Genomic DNA, 22,538 nt, shown 5'->3' with positions numbered 1-22,538 from the left:
GCCTTTTATTTTTTCCCTCTGTTGCACACATCAGCAATACGTATGTTTAGAAAGTGGGAAAAAGCCCAAAACATGCTATAGAATGTTTAGAAAGCGGGAAAAAGGCCAGTACCAAATAGAAGGACTCTCAAGTTACATGAAACAGACAGGGATGTTTCTCTGTCAACACATCCCTTCTCTGAAAATTCTCTGCCCATCATACAAAGGTTCACAGTGCACGAAGGGCACAGAGAGGGAAAAAAGCACACTTAATGAATCCTTAAATCCATTTGTTTTCTGCAGAGTTTCATTCTCTAATTTTTAAGAAATACGCTCCATCAAGACATCCAACAATAACTCGAGAAAACAGGATTACCAAAATAAAGTGCCTACATGACCGCAAAGACAATGCCACCGAGATCAGACACAGACCCTTGTGTTATTTTTGGTATTTGTATTTGAGCACTTTTTACTTTACCTTTGAGGACCCGGCAATAGAACCATCTTCAGCAGCTGACTGTGTGTTTATGCTACTCAAAAATGCAGGTTTCAATCTTGTATAGGATGTTCGACTAGAAAAAGGTGCTGTTAGACTATCATGCACATTTTCAAAGGCTGGGAAAAACATCTCACACATTATCTAGTCAATTAAGAGAGAAAAAAAGAAGAAAAGGAGTTAAGATAGGATCTTTGTTGGTACGAATACAGACAGCACAAACTTTGAAACTTCCAAATGCCAAGATGCTTGCAACTGCATTCCCCATTGCTCACAAGAAACTTATATGGCATTGATCACAGTTGTAGAGACATCCCAAAGTTATCTTCTCTCTAGATACAGAACAGATACATCTCTTTAGATACAGTTATCTCTCTCTAGATATCTTCTCTCTAGTCAGCTTCCCACCCCAAAAGCCTTGGTTCTCCATGAGCAGGGTGACAGCCCGTTGCCTCTTTCTCCTGCTTCCACCCCTCTGCTCTCTGAGCCTCAGATCTCTACTTCCCAAAGGACTTAGACCACGCTTTCCTAACAAAACTCATTAAGCCAGATGCATTTCAGTTCCCATTAACTGCATCCAGCAAGCTATTTCTCTACATTTCATTCAAAACTAAAAGTTGCATAGAGCCCGTTCCCCTTCTCAACTCCCCACCATGCACCTCCACCAATTTCCTTTTCTTTTTCAAAAATCTGACTGTACAGACCTAAGGTGGAACCTATTTATGGCAGGTTAGTGTGTCCCTTATGGCAAGTTAAGCTTCAGAGTCCAAAAGAGGCAGCAACTCCTTCATCTCCATGACAGGGCAGCATGCAACTCCCCTCTGCCCTTTTCCCACTTTCTGCAAAAAACCATTTTCTGGGGGCACTACAATTAGCAGTCTTGAGTCTACTTAATCCAGGCGTGCTCAAATCCAGCTGATATACTGGCAAAGGAATCTATGAATTGTAGGAGACAAATTAAATATTTGCAGTGGGATTTACAAATATACAGTCCTTGTGATTGATATCTGAATCAAATGCATGAGGCCTCTTATGGCATCATACTAATAAGGTTCAGAGAATCTACTGAATCAAATTACCATTTTGTTGTTAACAACTATTACCTGAAATGACAAGAATTTTGTTTAGCTGCAGGAATAAGAGCAGCATGATGGCTATGAGGCAGCCAACAAAGACATTCCGTACCTTTTGGGCTTCCTTCTTCATTGCGCTCCATTCGGGATTTAAGGCAACACAGTAGAGAAACTCCTTCAACGCTTCCTCAGTCCTTTCCAATCCAGAAAGAGCTTTTGCTTTCACACAATGACCCTGTTCATACAAAGAAAACAAACAGTTTTAGAGACCATTTTTGAAGAGGCAGTAAGACACCTGCAAATAGAGTACTTGGAGTTTACTGCATTTTGCAGGCACTGAATAGCCAGAATTGTAGATGAAGGTTTTGCTTTTCATTGTCATTGCTGACCACAAGCCGCCAGCTCTACAATATCACAGTATTATTATTTCCAATTTTGCCTTGATATCAACATGTCTGATTTATGCGACTTTGGGAAAGCAAGAAGTCCTGGAAACCTGTTGCTCTTTCCCTGCCTCAACGGCACACATGGCTTTCCCCAGAGGGTGGCCAGACAGAGAATGAGGAAAGGTATTTATTTCCTGGGGCTTGGGAATATCACATCTCCATTTCCAGGGGAACTGTTTCACATACAAAAGCAATAAATACTACTCAGGAAAGGTAGCAGCACAGGGCAGGTTGGAGATAGCAGGTGAGGGAGCAGACTTCATATACAGGAGTCACACTTCTTCTGGATATCTTGCCAGGACAGACATGATTTGTGACTTACTTTGCCAAGCTAGAAAAGATCAGCATACAACGAATTTAGGAAATTATCAGTACTTAACTAGAGCTTCTTAGCCCCTCTGACCTCTCCCAAATACTGCAACACCACATCCATGAACAACAGGTAAGGTAGGGTAGTCAGCTTGGGGACAAGTCCTACTTTAGTTGTTTGTGACAACAGAACACTCCACTTTCAAATTTCTCTGTGGAATCCATTTGCATTTTGAATATGCCTATGGAAATTATTGTCTTAACATGGAGAAAAACTAAACACGGAGCTAAACATTTGCCTATTGCTGGGTAGACAGACTCATGCTCTGCAAAGTCAAGCCCACCTCTGATCTACATGGTTAGCTTTAGGCTGTGCTGAAAGTACAAATCCTTCAGAAACTGGTCAGGTAAGCAAAGACATATCTCCTATTCTTCAAGCTAATGCAAAATCTGGTTTCTGGTTTCACAGCGTCTTCCGAAGAAGCTACCTCAGTCATTCAAGCTGATTCAATGCCATTTAGATCATTCCCTCTCTATTGTCAGGAAGATAAGTAGAAGACCTATACCAAAACACTGCCTCACACAGGTTAGTTAACATTTATCATCTGAAGAACTAAACAAGAAGCCTCAATATACAGACATCTCTCAAATTGAGCAGTGAGAAGTTAGTCTGACTCTTTCTCTAAAAGAAGGTAAAGAAGCAGTCTACTTCTATTCTAAAGAAGCAGTGAATAGAAAGCATAAGATTTTCTAATAGGAGTTTGGGAGTGAGGAGTACTGCAAGAACTGTGCTTGGTTCCAAAGCCCTGTGGCTTCTGGGGACTCGGATACGGTCAACACGCTGGAGGCATCTCACATCGAGATCTCTGTAAGACATTTCTTTCGAACACAGTAAAGGAGGTGCTTCCAGAGACCTGACCTTTTTATTTTGACATCTGCACAGCCTCTGTAAAATCCTGTTAAGGAGCTCCTAACAAGTCAGACGCCACTTGTAAGATAACTCCACTGCACTGGAGAGGCTACAAGGTTGCCTGCAATCTTCCTTCAGGGCCCAAGAACAATTACCTTGCCCAAGTGCAAGTCACAAAGGGAATACTGATCTCCCACAGAAGGGCTTTCTAAAGATCTAATACCAGAAGCCCTTACACTTAAGGACTATCACTTCCAATTTCTCCCTTTCTGATTTTCACAGTCTTGATGAGCATCGGATTGAAGGGCAAAGTCTAGGCAGGACCTTGCGCAGCGTTAGGGAAGGCATCTGTTTCTATTTCTCACATGAAAAGTCCAATTGGAAGCTTGCTCTTGCCTCGGAGTCCAAGGATACGGTTTTCACAGTGACTGAAAAGAAACAGACTTGTCTCCTGCTCTAATTACTACCACGGGCCTGCAGACCCAACGGAGCTTTGCTAACCCAGCAAGCTGCTAAGTTTAAGTTAGCAGCAGGCCAAAAGGTTCTCGTGTGTGAATGCTGGGCTTACGTCTACTTTCTTTACTAGACAATGCATGTTTGAACTACATTTCAGCTGCAGGATGAAGTGTTGCAAAACACAAAACAAAGCGCATGCCCAGAATTCCTGTAGAATATTAATTTTGGACTACCAAAGCACGCCTGGAAATTCTGACAAATGCATACACAAAAGAAATAAAACTGTGATATTGCTGGTATGCCATGATGACAAATTTCATTTTAGATTAGCATTCTTCAGAGATGTGATTAACAACGTTTTTATCCGCCCACAACTGACATCCATCATATTTCCATGGATTCAAGGCAAACAGACAAGACACTTCATAAAAACATTTGAACGTGCTTAATTCATCTTTCCCTCTGTACAGAAACCCAATCAAAGCTGCCCAAGATTAATTTCTGACTTGATTAGTAATGATCCTGAACAAAAAGATAAATTTGGAAGAGTGAAACTGGGGATGAGGGGAAAGATGATGACCTGTCTTCAAACAAAAACTGTTGTAATAGATGATGAAACAGTTACCCTTTGAAGACAAGTATCCAACTTCCACCCAAGCTAGAAAAACAATGCTCTCTGCAGCCCTCATGCTGAAGCAGGTCACTGAGGACCACACGTGGCTCCTTCTCGGTCTTGCCAAGATAAGACTGAGAACAAGTCAAGGTATTCCAAAAATTCCCACCCCGTTCCCCATGCCCCCCTGTCTCCAGCCCGGGAGCTTTCTCCGACCAAGCCCGCGCTGCTGAGTTCTGCTGCTGGGGTGAGGGAAGCGGGCACCGACTGGAGCTGCAAGCCGAGGTGGGGAGACCGGTAACGGCCCGGCCTGCCCTGGGGCAACGCGCGGGCACTGCGCGCTTCCTCCCAGCCTCGGCTCTGCTGCTGGCTTCCAGCACCCGCGGCCGGCGCTCCTTGCAGCACCTCACTTCCTTAAGGAGAAACCCCCAGAGCCTCCTGCGACTCACCACGACACTAGAGGGAATTAGACATGTGAACCCCTGGTCTCAAGGGAAATAAAGTTTATATCTGAAATACAGTCTGGGAAACTCTTCAGGAAGACAGAGCAGTCAGGATCTGGCTAAGACACTCAGTGCCATGGGACACAGCACCCACTATGCATGCAACCCAGGGCATCCCCCTGCTGCCGGATCCAGTCCCACTCCCCTGAAGCAAATTGGTGGGCCCTAGTATGAAAAAAGCCATCTTGCTGGCAGCCCACTATAGAAATTGTGTGTGTTGGAGCCACATTAGACCCTCCCCATGCTTTAAGAACCATCTAAGGTTTCAGGAGACACTTCCAGTCCTGGTAACACCAAGACATTCTTCCAACAGCAACACTGTAAGTTCTGTAAAGAGAAACTGAAAAGAGAAACCCGGAGAGCAAGTAGCTTTCATCTTATCCTTTGCAAGAAGTACCGTACCGCAGGCCAGTGGGGTTTGTTTCGGCAGAGGACTTCTGCATCATGGAGAGCTTGCTGGTAGTTTTTCATTGATATACAGAGTTCTGCTCGCTGTGCTATTAATGAACACTTGCAGGGAGCTGGAAAACAAAAAGGTAACAAAGAACTCCATTAAAAGAAGCGTTACTGTGTGTTAAATATAGTAACCTGATTTTACCCAGAGTAACCTAAAAAGCACAACTGCACATTGGTTAAATTTGTACTCTTCTGTAATGGAAATGAGACAATTCTTTGCTTTCTTCTTCCCTTCTTAAAACACATTCCTTTCAACCTGGAAGCAATCTCTGTATTTTACCTATCGGGGCAGGTTCTGTTGATCTCATATTTGCACACACGATGCCACCTGCTCTTCCCCTCTCTTGCTTACAGGATGCTAAGAAGAAACTGAAAAAGGAACACTGTTTTTTTTTTTTTTTCTGCTTCTAGTGTTGACTTTACTTAAAATATAATCATATAGGGAGGAATCCCCAACATAGGACTCAACTAAACTACATCCTAGAAGCCACTCATGAAGGAAAACACATACGGACTTCAAATTACACGTCCACTGGCCGCCAAAGTACCCTGTCCTCCTCGGGCAAGCAACTCTCTGATGATCACCGACCTTGTTACTTTAGCACCTACTCATTCAAGGAACCACTTCCAGGTTACGCTGGCTACAATCGTTTCAAACGCCGATTATTCGGTCCTTTCATTAAGGTCTCTGTAGACCAGAGGCGCTGCTTTAGCTCTGCCATACCATTTGGATAAGCACAGGGCTTGCACTTTCCTTTGCTGAACCAAGAACGCTGGCCAGCCCGTGCCCGCAGGCTGCCCCTCTCACAGGCAGCCGTGCCCTGAGCACGGCCCACACGAACCCGCGCTCTGCCATGAGCACAGCCCACACAAACCCACGCTCTGCCCTCAAGCGCAGCCCACACAAACCCACGCTCTGCCCTCGAACACGTCCCACGCAAACCTGCGCTCTGCCCTCTCGCCAAGGCCGCCAGCGGGACGCTGACCCACGGCAGCCCCATCAGCACCAGCCGAGTGATGCCTGTGGAAAGCGTGCCTTCAGGACATGAACCACCAGCCCAAGCACCTCGCAGCCCAACAACTCGCTTCACCTCCCACGTCTGGCTATGTGGATGCTGCTGGGACCAGGCCAACAGCCTTGCTAACACCAAGGTAAGCCCCAAACGACGCCCTCCCTCTTCCACTGGTCATTTCATCTCCGCAGGCAATTGGGTTGGTCAGGCACCACTTGCCCTTGGTTGGGCTTGTCCTTCAGGAGCCTGGAAACAGCTTCCAGGAACAGGAAATTGGCTACCTAAGGGTGGAAGCTACGTGCAGCAGCTCCCAGCCAAACCGGTTTAAAATTGTCATAACCGGGACTTGTCTTTTAAAAATGCTGCTTGCTCCTACAAATTATAAACGTCACCTTCCAGGCTGGCACTCCAAGACTTTCCTTGCAAGAACCATCCCCCGTATGTCTCCACACAGGGTCCTATCCACATAACCTTCCTGCTGCCTCCACTAGGCTTTGGCTTCACTCTCTGTGCCCCGTTTCTGCACCAGCCCACGAAACATCCTCAAGGAGTGCACGTTACCCACACCAAGCCTGTGGACACGCCAGCACACGCACCCACGCGCGGCCGAGGCAAACGCCACCGCTCATGCACGTCAAGAGGGGGGATGGCCCAAGACTACCTGAGCTTCCCCTTTCCTCCCGTTTCCTTGCGCTGGCGCTCGTGCCACAGACCAAGTTTGCGGGGTGGCACAGTGAAGCAGACCAAAGAATCAATGTACCTCAAGCTAATCCAATCAAAACAAACAATCAAAAAGGTTTCAGAGGATCAGTTTCCCTTCAGCGCGGGTGCTAGCACAGGGGAGGAGACGCACACAAGCAAGCCCTGCTGCCTTTTTCGGCCGGAGCAGGGATCCATGCCAGACTTCCTAACTGTGGGTATGACAGGGCAGGCCTAATGGTGAAGCCAGGAACTCCACCTCAAATAAGGAAGCTGGCAACACACAGTTAGGAAAAGCCGGTGCACATCATGCACCTGAGGTTAAATTAGGCTGGAAACAAACAGCCTAAGACCTTCAGAGGCAAAGACTTTTTCTCCTTTTAGTAGATGCTCAAATATAAGATTATTCAGTTTAACTACCCTTTAAACAGCGAGTGCCTTGCGTGGAGAGCAGACGCGTGCTCTGCCCGCATTGCCAGGTCTGTACCCGCAGAAGGGCACCTGCGCCAAGCAGGGCATCGGGGGCAGCGCAGTGAGCGGGGCCAGAGGTTGCACCAGCAAGGCAGGACGCTGCCTGGGGTATTTTCTGGCACCACAGAGGTAAAGGAAGCAGTGCAAGATAACTGGGCAGGCAAGCTGGCTTCCTGCTTCTGTTCGCTGCTGCATTACTGACATTTTAGCTGTGTTGATATTTCCTAGAGCTTTTCTGTACACACCTCTTCGCCTCATACAGTCCACGGCCTCTGAAAGCTGAGGCTTTTCTTTTCTTTGGGGTGATCTTGTCTCCAATCCACAAAAGCTGGAGTTTCAAATATAGAAAAGTCACTGCAAGGCACAACTGTGATGCAAAGGTTGCAGGTCTTCCAGAAGTGAAGTACAAAGGGCTCTCACAACATGACATCAGGAAAAAGTACCTACATTTACGCAGGGCTTGCATTTCTGCTCACCGAATTAAGGTGCAGCATGTTTTAATGAATAATTGGCTAGGAATGTTTAGTTAACTGAGACAGGGAGGGGGAGAGGAAAGAAAGAAAACCCCCCATACCCAAGCCCAGGTCTAAAGAGAACAGTATTTATGGACAGAAAACTGCCTTTCTAGAGGGAGCTTAAGCAGTGGGAGGAAGGCAGCCTCACGGCAGGGTTTTCCCACATGGTTATGTTCTGGAGACTACTAGCTGTGAGCTACCCATGCTTCATGAAAGGCCAGGAAAAATAAGATTAAAAAAAATTCTAGGCTATGTGATTTTAGAAGCGCAGATCGATTGAAACATCATATTCCTCATCACTGTGACTGGCACCAAAAAGAGCATCAGCTGGTGCCCTGTCACTGCCTCCAACTTACTTGCGGCTATGTGTGAAAGTAGGAACTCAAAAATGAATGCTCAGCTGCAGCTCAAAGCACTACACGGATCCCTGAAGCGCCACACTCCACCTCATTTGTTAGGGGAATAAACAAGTTTCTTAAGCTAGACGGAGAAGGCATGAGGACAGACAGAGCTCATGGGTGTTGCTAGACACAAGCGTACTAAAAAAATGTGCCAAGTTTATTAATAAGTTCACAATAAGCAAGTTTATTTAAAATTACGCACTCATTTCTTCTGCAGTTGAAAGAAAACAAAATGATTTTTTATGAAATGTCTTATTATTTCAGACTAATAAAAAAAAAAAAAAGCATAGAAAATTCTACATTTTTTACAATACCAGCAGATGGCATTTCCCGAATCAAAGTCTTCTGGGAATCCGCAGCTGCGCTGCAAAATTTATGATCTTGTCAGCGTCATGGATCCACTGCAGAGGCTCCCAGGATCTGCGGCTCCAGGCGGCCGTGCCACAGATTTCCTGCAAGCCGCAGGTCCTGGGAGCCTCTTCCCATGGCTTCCCGACTCGAGCCTTGAGCCCGCAGCAGGAGACACAAACTCTGCCCGGCCTCAGCAGCTCCCTGTGTGATCCCTGCACCGTGGATGCTTCTAAACTGCCCAGTGGAGCCTACCTGGGCTGCCAGCACCGGCTTCAAGCAGATGGAAGAGCTGCCTCAGCTTGGGTTTTGTAAAGAAGTGTTGGCTTTCTGCCCCGCAAGGAAACGAACCTCAGCTCGGCTCACCCCACCTTCCCACTCGTTTGCAGATGTTCATTAGAATGCACTTTTCCTTATGCAAAGCCTAACACCCAAAATGAGTTTTCCAGACATGCTCAAGACTTTTAAAAAAAAAGTCCAGCTTGAGCTAGGGTTGCTGGCAGAAGAACAGGATTCCCCAGAATCTCCTTGTGCCAGAAAGACAATTAGAGCAAATATGGCTTACATGCAGAATGCTCCAAATACAGTGCAGATTACGGCAAAAAGTGTTACCGTAATAAGTTACTACTGAGAATTTTTTTCCAGGAATTCACCACAGAAAGAACACATTTAAAGTTGGTAGGACTCCCTAATCCTTCTTATCTGACATTCCCTCCAAGAAGAGCATGCCTTCCCCCCCGCCAAAACTTCCATCCTTAACATATTTTCTAACTGCATGAGCATAAACAATAGTATCACAAAAATACATTTGAGTTCTCTGACAAGAGTCAAACCTGCTCAGAACTTTACAGGCAGAGCTACCGCACAAGTCAGAGCAACTTCCACCACCAGAGAGAAGTTCAGCCTGCTCTGCTGTCTTATGCATTCAATTCTGAACAATTAAGTACTGAAAGCCTTTTCAGAAATTTGGAAAATATGAAGCATCTATTTTCAGTTCAGCAAGAAATTAACACGATCTGGGTAATGAACTCAGTGGCAAGCTAATTTTTCCTGTAGGCGTCATACAAGCATGACAAGTCAGCTCAAAAAAGAAGAAAAGGGGTTTTGCTTGGCTCTCTTTGGAAGGATAGAAGGATGGTTCATAAGACAATTAATAGAATCAGTAAATACATTCGGGACTCTAGAGGAAAACTTTATTCTACAGCAGAGATTACGAACTAACTCAGTTCCACAAAAGTGACAGACAGGGACCATGAATACGACACATACTTGCAATCAGCAAGCCCATGCTTTTCCACTTACTCTCAGCCAACATTCAATTAGTGTTTTAAAAAAGTGCTTTCTGCATCTAACGGACATTCCACCTTGCGTTTAAATCACTGACAGTCCTACAGCAAGTGGAAAAAATAATAAAAAAGGCCTCCCACCCCCCCAGATAAAGCGCGCAGGAAGTCTTAGCGTGCAGCGAATCCAGGCAATCCACTTCTTTCTGCCTAAGCCCATTCTTCCAGCGCTGTCTATCCTATAGAATAAGCTTTAGCTATTATTAGGAGGTAAATACGCATGAACAGCGCTCTGCGGGGGAATGCGCTTTGCGTTCTGGATAGGCCCTGGAATTTCAGCAATACCTCCACAAAAGCCAGTCCTGGCGGGAGCAGGCGGCGGGGGCAGATTACGACACAGGCCGAGGCGGGACAAGGCCAAGCGCTGGACAAGGCCAGGCAGCTGCCCATGAACTCGCCCGGCGCCCGCGGAGGCTCCCGCGGCGCTCAAGGTTACCAGCTCGGCGAGGGAAGTTAATCCCTTACGTAACGGGCGGCGCGGCGAGCACGTGGCCCCGGCGCCCACGGGCGGCCCACGCGAGCGCGGCGCTCCTGCCACGGCCCCAGCGCGGCGCCGCGGCACCGGCCACACGACCGACTGCTGCGCTCAGGCGTCCCACGGGCCCTCTCCTCGTGCAGTCCGCGCTCCCCACAGCCACGCTAATGGGATAGAAACCTCCTCCTCCTCCTGCAGACTTTGTTTCTCAAAGCTGTGAAGAGGTTTTTTTTTTCTTCTTCTTCTTTTTCTCCCTTTTAATCTTCATATAGATATGAAGTATTTATCTTCATCTCTGCAAGACAAAACTGACAGAATGCGTCCCTAACAGCAACTGAGGTCAGGGAACAGATGTAACTACTGCAAATTCCGAAGGCAGCTCCAAACCAACGTTTTCCCTTCACCCGTATGTAGAAAAAGACGTCGTTACCCACTATAGTGCTTTGGCATGACTCACTTTCACTAAAAATCTATGCTGCTGGTTCATGCAAGATTTGAATCTCTCATCTACAAAAGAAACCCAAGCATAGAATGCACTGAGGGTGCCAGAGCCCTGGAACAGGCTGCCCAGAGAGGTGGTGGAGTCTCCTTCTCTGGAGATCTTCCAAACCCGCCTGGATGCCACCCTGTGCCACGTGCTCTGGGTGTCCCTGCTGGAGCAGGGGGGTTGGACTGGATGGTCTCCAGAGGTTCCTTTGGCCGCAGCTGTTCTGTAAGGTGGAAGAACAGAGACTCACTAACACTGGGACAGAAAAGTTATGGTCACCGCCTGTCAGGCAGAGCTGAAGCTGCAGCCCCCTCACTCCCTGTGACCCTCAGAACATCCTGCCCCTCACTGCCTGCCTCATAGCACCCTCACTGAGATACCTTCTCCTCTGGGGCAGAGGGAAACTTCACGAGATACTCCCTTGGATCATCACGTCAGCCAAAGAGCACAGGGGACAGACCAGCCCCAGCTTTCTGAGGAATACACAACTTTTTGAGCAAATTAACTTCTCCCTAGACCTCTGTTCTGAGGTCCTGAAACCATATGGTATCTGCATTTTGCTGTACAGATAGAGAAAAACTTAAAAATAAGCATTTTTGTGTGTACTTGCAAAATGCCTTGGATTCCCAGTGGCTTTACCTCAGGCTCACTGCATAGGTCCTCAGCTAGGAATCTCCGTATATTATTTATTAAGTATTTAGCTATTTAAATAAAGGCAGACTGTCATCACCACAGCTAATCACTGTCCCTATGATTACTCAAGATGGTGCAAGAGATGCTGTGGGAAGAAAAGCTGCTGTGAAGAAAGCAGAACTAACTTCATGGCCTTACTTTGTGATTACACCTCCAGCCTAGCGAGGCAAAGGCACGGCAGGCTGCTTATATCAACCTACGTTAATGCAGCTCCACTCCTGTAAAACCAAAGGCAATCTCTCTTTACAGACTGGTTAAGTGAGGGGAAGAGTCCTCAGTTCAAGAACATCCTAATACACAGCTAAATATTTGATATTATATCAGAACTAGGATGTCTTGCTAAATAGCAGGTACTGAGACTACCCCAAAACAAGAAGCCTAGGAACCAAAGTAAGAAAACTCATTAAGCAGGTGTCCAAACATGAGCGTGGAAACCTGCACCAATTTCACGAGTCTCCAGTTGCAAAGAAGCTCCAGGGCAGCTCGTGCCTCACAGCCAGCCACGAGCAGCCACTGTATCTGCCTCTGATCACGGCTGCCAATGCCATTCACAGCCAGACGCTCTGTCATGATATGATTTTACACATGATAATCTAGTCACCCTTCTTGTCATGATCAGTAAACACACCACATTTCTACCAGTTACTCCTCATGTCACCATAACCATTGCTTTTTTCCAGTGCAAGCTTATCTCAGCCTGGAATTTCAGACTTTTAATTTATTCTTCTTTGTAGTAAGTTGTGAAAAATGCCTGCTTGCTTCTCAGCTGCTGCCCTATTGCTTTTGTCCTTAAACATCACAAGTTACTTAAGACTTCTGTAGAGGAAAAGAAGGAGCAGTGCTGGAGCGGCCTACTAATTTTCAGATTAAGAAGTCAGAGTCAGTTCTATAAATGGCTTCTTCCAAAAGAAAAAGACATCCCGTTAAACCTTATCTCAGCAAAATTAAAAGAGAATATGCTGTTTGAAGAGAATGCAGCAATCCGAGAGAAGCAGCTGTATCTACCTAAAAGAAAGCTTGAGAAATTTTCTGAAGCAGTTCAATTATTTATACGATATTACATCTGGATGACATACTCAGCCAAAAAAGAAAAAGGGAGGGGAGAAAAAAACTACTTTGTTTTAACTGTACATAATTAAGTTACATAAGCAATGTAACTGCTAAAAAAAAAAAAAAAAAAAAAAAAAAAAGGCAAACAAAACAAGAGAAATCCCACAAAGAGACTCCACAAGCCAGAGGTAGTTCACTGTTCTGCATGGGGCACAGGACGGATCTGGATGTCTGCGTGCGGCTCGCGCGGCCCTTGGTCTCGCAGCCCCGTGGAAACAACAGAGAGCAGGGAAGTTTCGGAGCTCCAACAGTGGGGCCAGAGGTTTAAATTTTAAGCGCTTTACAAATCGGGCGCAACGCAAGCTCCTGCTCTTAAGTGCTCTGCACATTTCCATTAGTGTCATATGGGAAGTATTTACTACTGTTTTTTTAAGCACTAGCTGAGTTTGAGAAAAAAAAGAATAAGTGGGACAGAAGTTAGCAAAATATATTATGCAAAAATAACACTCAGACTACTGCAGCAGTCTCTAGGTAACCTTAATTCCCACTCCACTGTTTACGCATTTTATTCTACACATGTAAAACAGAAAAATCAAATTCCAAGAGATACTCTTACAGAAGATGAGCACGTTTCTTGACTAGTAGAAATCCTCTAACAAAAACAGCACCTATTTTTTGTAGTATGTGCTATTCACATATCCATTATTTGGTTTAACACGATAACAATAAAAAACACAGTCAAAGCTTTTGCTCGGGGAGTTAACAAGTTTTGTCTCTCCCCACGAGTTATCGCATAGGGAGCGCCTCATCCTTCATTCAGAAGTCAATTTTATTTATTTGCTGAAAAATTAATTATTCCTTTGATCAGTTACTAAAGCAGCAGAACCATTGCTATTCCAACAGTTTTGACATCATCTGTGAGGGTATTTTTGTTTGTTTGTTTTTAAAGGCTGGTACCAAAGCAAGAGATTTATTTCCTTACAACTGGAAACAGGAAAGAGATGAAGGAAGACCAAGTCAACCTATTTCTGATACTTTTCTCCCTTTCTAAGGAAAGGGGAGACTACTAGGATGGACTAATGCACATAATTCACTGGTACGGTTTTGGAGCACCTCTCACGCTTTCCTTCCAGTGCAAGATAAGGAGCCATAGGCCCTAAGAAAGCAACAACTTAAAATGCGTATATCAGTTACCTTCATTTAAGCACAGCTTTCTAGCAAGATTCAGCAGCTTCCCCCTGCAGATGGGCTCAGTAGCTTCTTCGCTTCTCCTGACCCTTGGCCCACGACTAACACAGGAAGATCTTTCACCTTGCCAGTTCTGCAGCGCGCTAGCACCAGGTGGAGCGTCCCGGCCCAGAAGGGGGTTGACAGCACCACCAGCTCACTGGGAAACTCTGGTCATCTTTTTTCTCCCCCCGTTACCTGGAAAAACTCGGGAGCAGGCTGGGAAGGAAAATTTGCCCACAGCCATTTTAACTTTTCAGTGGAAATACCTAGCTCTGCCTCGAGAGTGCTTTGCTGGAAGTTTACCTATGTCATGCTCACCCAGCAGCAGTATGCTCCCACAACTTGGCATCCAAATGGCAGGAAAAACGGGACTGCTGCTCTTGAACCCACTTGCACTAAAACATGACTTAACATAAGAAAGATTGCAGCTTTAACAATCTGAGTGCCAGTACAAAAGGTCCAAAGACAAAGCAAGACACACTTTTTATTCATAACAATATTTTTTCCCTATTTAACGATCACTGGTATAAAAGAACACCTACCCATTTGTTAGACATCAGCAGGGGACACCAGTTCTGTTAACAGACCTTCACACTTTGAAAAGGACGACCTCACACTAAACCTGAATTTTAGAACATGTCAATTATTGAGCAAGCTAAGGTTAAGCTCCAGAACCTGCATTTTTCTCAACAGAATTAGTTTTGCAATCCAGCAATAGGAAGCGCAGACATCCATCCTTTGATCTGATGTGAAGCTAAGGGAAGACAGGGGGAGAAAGCAAAGAAACTGAACACATGAACTACCACCTACCTAGCCAGTACACTAGGAACAGCAGAACCGCATTTGAATGCGCAGACAGCGGTGCAAACGGCTGCACACAGACCTGATGAGCCAAAATAGAACAAGAGGGGGTGGCCCGCAGACACTCAGCGCTGAGGCAGAAAGGTCCCCCCACCTTGGTGCTGCAGCAGTCCCCTAGCAGCACGGTCAGCAACTCACCTGCTGCTCAGGGCGCTGGTGGTGGCCACCACAGAGGCGTCACGCGCAGCACGTGCACAAGTTTGGGGTACAGTGACACTGAGCTAGTGAGCCACCAGCACGCCACGGCAAACAGCAGCAGGTATCGGGCAGGGGGAGAAGTGGGTGGAAATCAGCCCCAACCTGCTGTCCCCAAAGGCTATGCCTGCATGAGAGGAAGATGCACTTGGGCCTGACACATTCTCTTCACCTGCTTTTTTTTTTCCTCCCTCTCCTTTCTTTTATCCTCCTGGCCTTCCCCCGCTCCCACCTTAATTGAATTCATATCAGGGTAGAATACAGAAGGCACTGGGTAAGTGCCCATGAGTTACTTTATCACAAACCAAATCAGCATTGAGTGGCCCTACTGAATTTCCTTCCAGATTCAGTCCGCAAACCACCACTGGGGTAAAAAGAAGGGAGAAACCTCTCTCTGGTTGAGGGAGGAAGATTTTCCTCTTCCCACCAACACCGGAGAAAGCCCCAGCCAAGGTTTCTGGAGGTGCCCTGATGAAGCCCCAGCAAGGGGCAGGAGACTCAGAGCTCCCCACCATAAGGGACACCCCAGGGAGCGCCACCAGGACCCAGCTGCCATGCCGAGGCCAGCACTATTTCTTCCTTATGCTCCACCAAAGGCAAGATGCTGCACGCGGACAGATGTGCCTCCTCACTTGGCCCCTTTTCCTGCATCACAGATCCACTGAGGTTGGAAGGCATCTCTGGAGAACATCTAGTCCAAGCCCCTGCACAAGCAGCATCACCCAGAGCATGATGCCCAGGACCGTGTTCAGGCACAGTCCCGAGTTCTGCGTATCTCAAAGGGTGGAGACTCCACAACCTCCCTAGGCAACCTGTTCCAGCACTGTTATCCTCACCGGCAAGAATGAAATTCAGGTGGATCTCCCTGTGCTTCTGTTTGTGGCTGTTGCCTCTTGTTCTGTCACAGGCCATCATTGAAAAAAAGAGTCTAGTCCCTCCTTGTGACACCTTCCCTTAAAGTGTTTATACACATTGATAAGATCCCTCTCAGTCTCCTGTTTTCTAGGCCGAACAGGCCCAGCTCTCTCATCTTCTCCTCACAGGAGAGATGCTCCAGCCCCCGATCATCTTTGCAGCCCTTTGCTGGACTCTCTGCAGTAGCTCCATGTCCCTCTTGTTCTAGAGAGCCCAGCACAGGACACATACTCCAGATGGCAAGTCTTTTACATGGGTCTGGCTCAGGCACCCTCATCGCCAGCTGTGCAGCTGAACCTCAGCAGTGTTGAAGAGTTTTGTCTTCCAGCGTCTTACTGAGAACCACTAGGGGAAAACAAAAACAAAACAACACACAAAAACTGGGCAATTGGAGCAGTTATTTCCACCAGCTATGCCCCCTGCCAGGAGAAACCTATTTCTGCTCAAGCCGGCACAGCAGGCTCAAACTCCCAGCAGCCACATGCAAGCCCTACGCCATGTTCCCTTTCACTTCCACACCACAGCGTTAAAAATAATAATAATCTTGGAGGAGGGAGAGAGGAAGGAAAAAAAAGTGGAGGCTGCATGACAACGTGGGGGCGAGAAGAGAGAGGGGAAAAAGAGCCCATCTGTGTGTGCATCAGAAATGAAAACAGCCACTCTGAGGGAGCGCTCTGAGGCGCTGCTGATCTCCAGAGGCAGCGACACCCCTCACGCTTGGCAGCCGCTAAACGAGGACTTTACAGCGGCCGGTAATTGCGCCACGCGGCCGACGTGCCGCGGGCAGCAGCGGCGCGTCCTGGCGCGGGGCGGGCGCCGCGAGGCCGCGCGCGGGGATTAGGGTCACGCGCCGCACGCGGGGCTCCGCAGCGAGGGGCCTCCCTGCGCCGAGCGGGCGCTCTCGGGCTCGTTTACAGGAAAGGCGCAGGATGCTAACAGACCGTCTCGATATGAGAAGAGGCGCAGGGGAACGGCAGCTGAAGGAATGAGTCACCAGTACCCAATTCCCCTTACGTTTTACACGTTTATTTGCTTAGCAGCGTGCTCTCACCCTGAGAAGCGCTCAGACTCCTTGAGATACGCACAGAATCTAATTTTAAAACCAACAGACTAGCTTGAAATGCACAATATGCCTGTCTGCACCCGACAGAATAATCTTTTTTTTTGTCAACACCACTCCCCAAGACTGAACTTTGTTTCCCCCCCGCCGTCCTGCAATACAGTCTTTAGCCCTGTAAAGCAACGCGTCGCTTGGGGAAAGTCCTCCTCATTAGCTGCCCTATTAAGCAACAGCCACCTGCTACTTCTGTAATTGGGAACAGCTTTCTAGAAAAAAAAAAAAATCACAATCCTAAAAGCGCATTCTCAAACTTTTAGTCGACCTGTTCATGTAATCAAAACAACAATTCTCCAATTTAAGAAACAGGGAAGTAGTTTCGGGGGTGGCCTAGAGGAGCCCACCTCACTCCTCCCGCCCCTCAAGACTACGAACGCACCGAATGGCCACGGGCCAGAGACCCGGCCAGTGCTGGGCATTGCAAGGACTGAGCGGGCTCAAGCTCGGCACAGACACCTCGCTAGAAACAAGTGCTTCCTTCCTAGTGGCCTCGCAAGGCACTTTGCTTTGAAGTTGTGGTAATCAGATGCCTTGCCCTAATGGGGAATTTATTACAATGCCTAAGAGAGTGAAGAACAAGTGACTTTTTTAAATAGTGGAGATCACCAAGGTGCGGGTACTTTAAGTGGACTTGAAGGATCAAATAGTAGAACCAAATAAAAAGATATATTTATACACACACAGAGACTCTCACAGTACAGTAGATCTGTAGGCGTGTAGATTTACTCTCTTGTAGATCTCAGTGCAGATGTGAGGGTTTAATGACACAGGTTGAAGCAATCTTTTTCAAGACTGACTAGTACACCTGGAAACAGCTGACAACTTTAAGGCACAAAGACCTCTTCAGATCTGAAATTAAGCAGCAGGCACTCCAAATTCTGCTGGAAACAAATAAAGGCTACATGAAAGGAGCCTTTTATGATCTAGGCAGCTTGTAGCAGACTTGAACAAGCACTGAAGCACCTCAAGAATTAACAGCAAGTTAGAAGACAAAAGGTCACCAATAACCGGAATGAGAGAACTGACTGCTAACTGGAAAACACATTTTCATGTGACTACTGCAGTAGTCACAGAGCCACGTGTAGCAGATGTCCCAGGGAAAGCACTTAACAAGAAACACAACCAGGAATGCCACAGAACCGCACCTCCTTCCAAGCCTGGGGTTTTAGCTAACTTTATACAGTGATCATATTATCAATCTGTCCATGTGTCTTTCAGCTCTCTGATTCATTCTCTTAAATTAAAAAAAAAAAAGCACACCCCCTTGGCTCTCAATAATAATCCATAAGCATTTGAAAGAGGAGAGGGTGTCTTCTCTCAAATAAAAGGCCTTAAATACCCAATACTAGATCATAAGCATTGGGCCAAACACTAGTACTTAAGAGGTAACTGAACAGGAAGGAAACAGCCATGGTTTTCCTCTTTTTTTCCTCCTGTTTATTGTGATACATGGCTGGAAAGCAACAGCAAAAAGACCAGCAAGCCAAAAGGCAGTACCTGATGAGCACATGGTAAAAATTTAAACAAGCATCACACTCTCTGACAGCAGTTTGAACTATGAGAAATCACAAGCTGTACACATGAAACAATAGAGAGAAAAAAGGCAATGTTTGGGAGATGGGGGTTGTCTGCCCTTCAGCAACAGGAATTTGGATCTGCTACCAGGAAGTTACAGCACGTTCTCAACCTAAGGTTTTAGGATTTCAAAAGTGAGAGAGATATATAGAGAGAAATACCTGCTGGTATTTCTGACTAGCTTGGGGGAGCGTGGGGAGAGAGGAGGAAGTCACATTAAGCAATTTGGCCTTGTTTGCCAAACGAGGAGTTTTCAAACGGGTCCCAGCAGACTCTACAGTCACAGAAGACCAAACAGGGCCACCACGAGGGGGTTCTCTCAAGACCCTGAAGCAGTGCACATAACTGCGGTCCCGGATGCTACAGGGACGGGAGAAGGGCAGGATAGGCTGCAGGAAGCCATAAGCACATCCGCAGCCCTAAGCACATCTGGAGTCCTTCCAGCTCTTCCAACCTCCATGCAAGGTGGCAAGGAGCTACTGCAGCTGCACAATGCACCCCTGAACAGTAGCGCACGTTATTCTACAAAACAGCTCTTTAAAAAAAAAAAAAATATCACGGCACGCTGTCACTTATTTCATTCACTAGATGCCATTTCCTCAGCAATGGACCCTGGACCCAAGTTTCTTGGGAGATGGCACTACTTGGAAGAGCACAGCAGCCAGCAGTGACCTACATCACGCCCCTCTCCTCCACCGTTCTTCTCGTGCTCTCTGTCCTGCCCTACTTTACCGGGATTACTTTGGCTAAACCATATAATAGTTTTACAGAAGGACTTGGGTACGACTGAAAACTTGCCGTGCCTAATACTGGAAGTGAAGCCAGCAGCAGAAACAGCAGTTTCCCTGGCCAGCATCGGCTGCGAGCGGAGCCACGCGACGCCCTACACACGGCTCCGGCATTTCTGATCCGCCTCACGCAACCACGACGAGAAATGAAACCATGGCAGGGACTAGCAATAACGGTCTGTTGCCACCCGTAATAGCCAGCACACAATGAAAATTTTTCACAGCCATTGCTTCTAGATGAAAAGCCAGGAATGAGGGCAGCAGTTTTAGCCCAAGTAGGAAAAGGAGCTCTTCCACCCACGGCAGAAATACCGTTTCACAATTTCTCTTTTACACTGCATCTACCTATAAGGAAAGCGATCCAGCTGCGTAATTTTTGCTTCATGCTAGCGAGGCTTTTTCTCCCCCTTCCTCTCCGAGTCAAGCCAGTTATCTATCAGGTCAGACGGGAGGAATGGCAGGTCCCGGGGGATTTGCTGGGATTCTGGCTATTCATAGCTCGCCGCCTCTCCAGGCATTTTCAACGCTCATTGTGCCGTGCCACCCCCACCACGGCTCAGAAAGCAAACAAGAAAAGGATGCACACACGCGCACAAGCCTACTACGAGGCTACAACAGAGCGAGCAGGAGCCGCCTACGAGCCCGCACAGAGCCCCAAAACAAGCCGGTTTCAACCGACTGGGACTGCCATCCGTGGGGAGGGGAAGCGGACTTGGGGTCGAGGCCAGGCTTTTGGGGAGAAGAGCTTGCACTTGATGCATTCACATCTCCTTACTCAAACAGGTACCCAAAAGCCAGGCAGCGAGTCCCCACGAGTGGGAGTGCAGAGTTACCGTGAATATTCAGCACAGGACAGGACAAAAGAAAACCTCTGTGAGCCCCTACTCGTGTTTTAATGCTCTAAGGGGAGCATTCTCCACCGCTGCATTTGCTGAAAGCGCCATGGCTCACGGATCCGAGCCACGAGCTGGTTTCCTCTGGGAAGCCCTGGCAAGGCTTAGCTGGAATACTACAGCATACCCCTTTCATTAAAAAAAATAAAAAATGAAATAAAAAAGATGGTCTCCTCACAAATATGAACGAGGATTTTCTAGAAATACTGCATAATGAGTCATCGACTGCAGGCAGGCTAAAACGCAAGACACCTCCTGAGCGAGCACAAAAATAACAGCAAGGGCAAAAAATAGCAATTCGCTCCAGAAAGGGGAGAAAAAAAAATAGGCGAAGCACTCACAGGATTCATTCTCAAAACTTTGCACTCCTCTAACTTCCCTCCAAGCTCCAGCATAACCTTCCCACCACAGCGAATGGCAAGAGAGACATATTCACCAACAAAAACAAATAGAGAGACGAAACTTCACTGACACCGGCGAGCAGGGGTAGGAAATGGGGCGGGGGGTGGGGGGGGCAGGCATTTTCCCTGATTTTTCCCCCTTTGTTCTCCATCTCTCCCCCCCACCCCGCCCCCTGGCAGCGGGATGAAGCACGGGGACAGCAGGGAAGGGGCGGAGGCCGCCGCGCTCTGGCTCACCCATCTCCAGCGCCTCGTTGTACTTGTCCAGCGCGGCCGCCGGCTCGTGCCGCTCGCGCAGCGCGTCGCCCTCGGCGCGGAGCCGCCGCGCGCGGCTCTCGGCCCCGAACCACTTGTGCAGCAGGTGCCCCAGCACCACGTTGACGCGCGGGCAGGCGCCGGGCGCCGCGGAGGCGGAGGCGGCGGCGGCAGCCCCGGCGCTGTCGGCGCGGCGCGGGCGGTGGCAGCGGCCGCAGTCGCCGGGCTGCGCGCAGCGGCGGCAGTGCGTGTGCCCGCAGTGCAGGGTCACCGGCTCGCACAGCAGCCGCCGGCAGAGCGGGCACGCGAACAGCTCCGGCGGGGCGCAGCACGACGGCTCGCCGGGGCCGTCGCCCTCCCCGCCGCCGGCGGGGCCGCGGGGCGGCAGGCGCAGCTCCTTGTCGCGGATGCTGAGCGCGAAGCTCTCGGCGAGCTCGCGCACTCCTCGGGCCGCAGCCGCGCCAGCCGCGCCGCCGCGCTGTAGGCGTCCAGCGCCTCGGCCATGCGGCCGGCCCGCGCCAGCGCGTCGGCGCGCCGCAGGCACAGGCCGCGCTCGGGCTGCGGCAGCTCGGCCAGCTGCGAGCCGTAGATCTCGGCCGCCAGCTCGAAGTTGCCGCCGCGAAAGGCCTCCTCGGCCACCTGCAGCATCTCGGCGCACGGCCCGCCCGCCGCCGCCGCCGCCGCCGCGGGGGCCCCGCCGGGCGGCAGCGCGCGCGGCCCCGCGCCCAGCTCCATGCCGCGCCGCCCGCCCGCCCGGGCCGCCCCTACTCCATGGCGGGCCCGCGGCGGCGCCGCCGACTCCGGCTCCGGCTCCTTCTGGGAGGGGACGGCCGGGCCAAGGGGAGGGGGCGGGACGCGGCGGCTGCAGCGGGGGGCGGTGCCCGCCCGCCCGCCGGGGAGCGGGAGGAGGGACGGGGGCGCTGGGGAGGAGCGAGCCGGGGGCGGCCGCGCAGCGCCCCCGCGGGCCCGGCCGGATTATGTAAGGGGCGGGCGGTTGTGTAACCGCCCGCGGCCGCCGCCGCCCGGCCCGGAGCCCGGCCAGGTGCCGCGGCCCGCACGTGTGCGGGGCCCGACCGCCCGGCGGCGGCTCCCGGGACCGGGACCAGAACCGAGGCCGAGGCCGAGGCCGGGCCAGGTTTCTGCCCCGCCGCCTCTTCCTTCCCTTGGCTGTCCTCCGCTTCCGCTGCCTCCCCCTGGTGCTGGGGCCGGTTTCTCGCCTGGGAAGCGAGCACGTGTGCCCCTTCACTTTATTTATTGTCTATTTTTAAACCCACAACTGTGAGGAAAAATAAAATCTTTTTTTTTTTCCCCCCCCCGCGAGCAGCAGTGGGCCCTACCAGCGCAGCTTGGGGCCAAGTGCCCCACAGAGCAGCTGCTGGCGGCGGCCGCGGTCAGGGAAGTGCAGCTGGAAGCTGGATAATCAGGCGTGAGTCAGGAGCCCAGCCCGCTCCGCAGGAATAGCAGGAGCAGGGAGGAAAAGAAAAAAAGAAAAAGAAAATAGGCAATGTTTATTTTAGACACTACTGTAAACAAACCACTCATTCTGCTGAAGAGGGACCGCTTTTCGGTCAC

At 49.1% G+C, this 22,538-nt stretch overlaps 1 protein-coding gene across 1 annotated transcript in view; it reads right to left on the bottom strand.

Annotated features, from left to right (window-relative positions):
* Nucleotides 1–21,025, bottom strand: part of LONRF2 (LON peptidase N-terminal domain and ring finger 2) — a 33,794-nt gene extending 12,769 nt beyond the window's left edge. Inside the window, exons 1-4 of the mRNA XM_010222659.2 lie at nt 20,949–21,025; nt 5,188–5,306; nt 1,661–1,783; nt 458–619 (exon numbers count right to left, since the gene is read on the bottom strand). Of these exons, the coding sequence (XP_010220961.2) occupies nt 458–619; nt 1,661–1,783; nt 5,188–5,306; nt 20,949–20,952 (408 nt within the window). The 5' untranslated portion in view covers nt 20,953–21,025. The remainder of the gene's footprint in view (nt 1–457; nt 620–1,660; nt 1,784–5,187; nt 5,307–20,948) is intronic.
* Between the last annotated feature and the right edge of the window lie 1,513 nt (nt 21,026–22,538).

The sequence above is a fragment of the Tinamus guttatus genome, unplaced genomic scaffold (genome assembly GCF_059628265.1).
Source record: "Tinamus guttatus ecotype Peru unplaced genomic scaffold, ASM5962826v1 Tinamus_guttatus_pri_ptg000002l, whole genome shotgun sequence".
Lineage (NCBI taxonomy): Eukaryota > Metazoa > Chordata > Aves > Tinamiformes > Tinamidae > Tinamus > Tinamus guttatus.
Note: the sequence above shows the minus strand (reverse complement) of the source record. Positions and strands in the feature narration are given on the sequence as shown.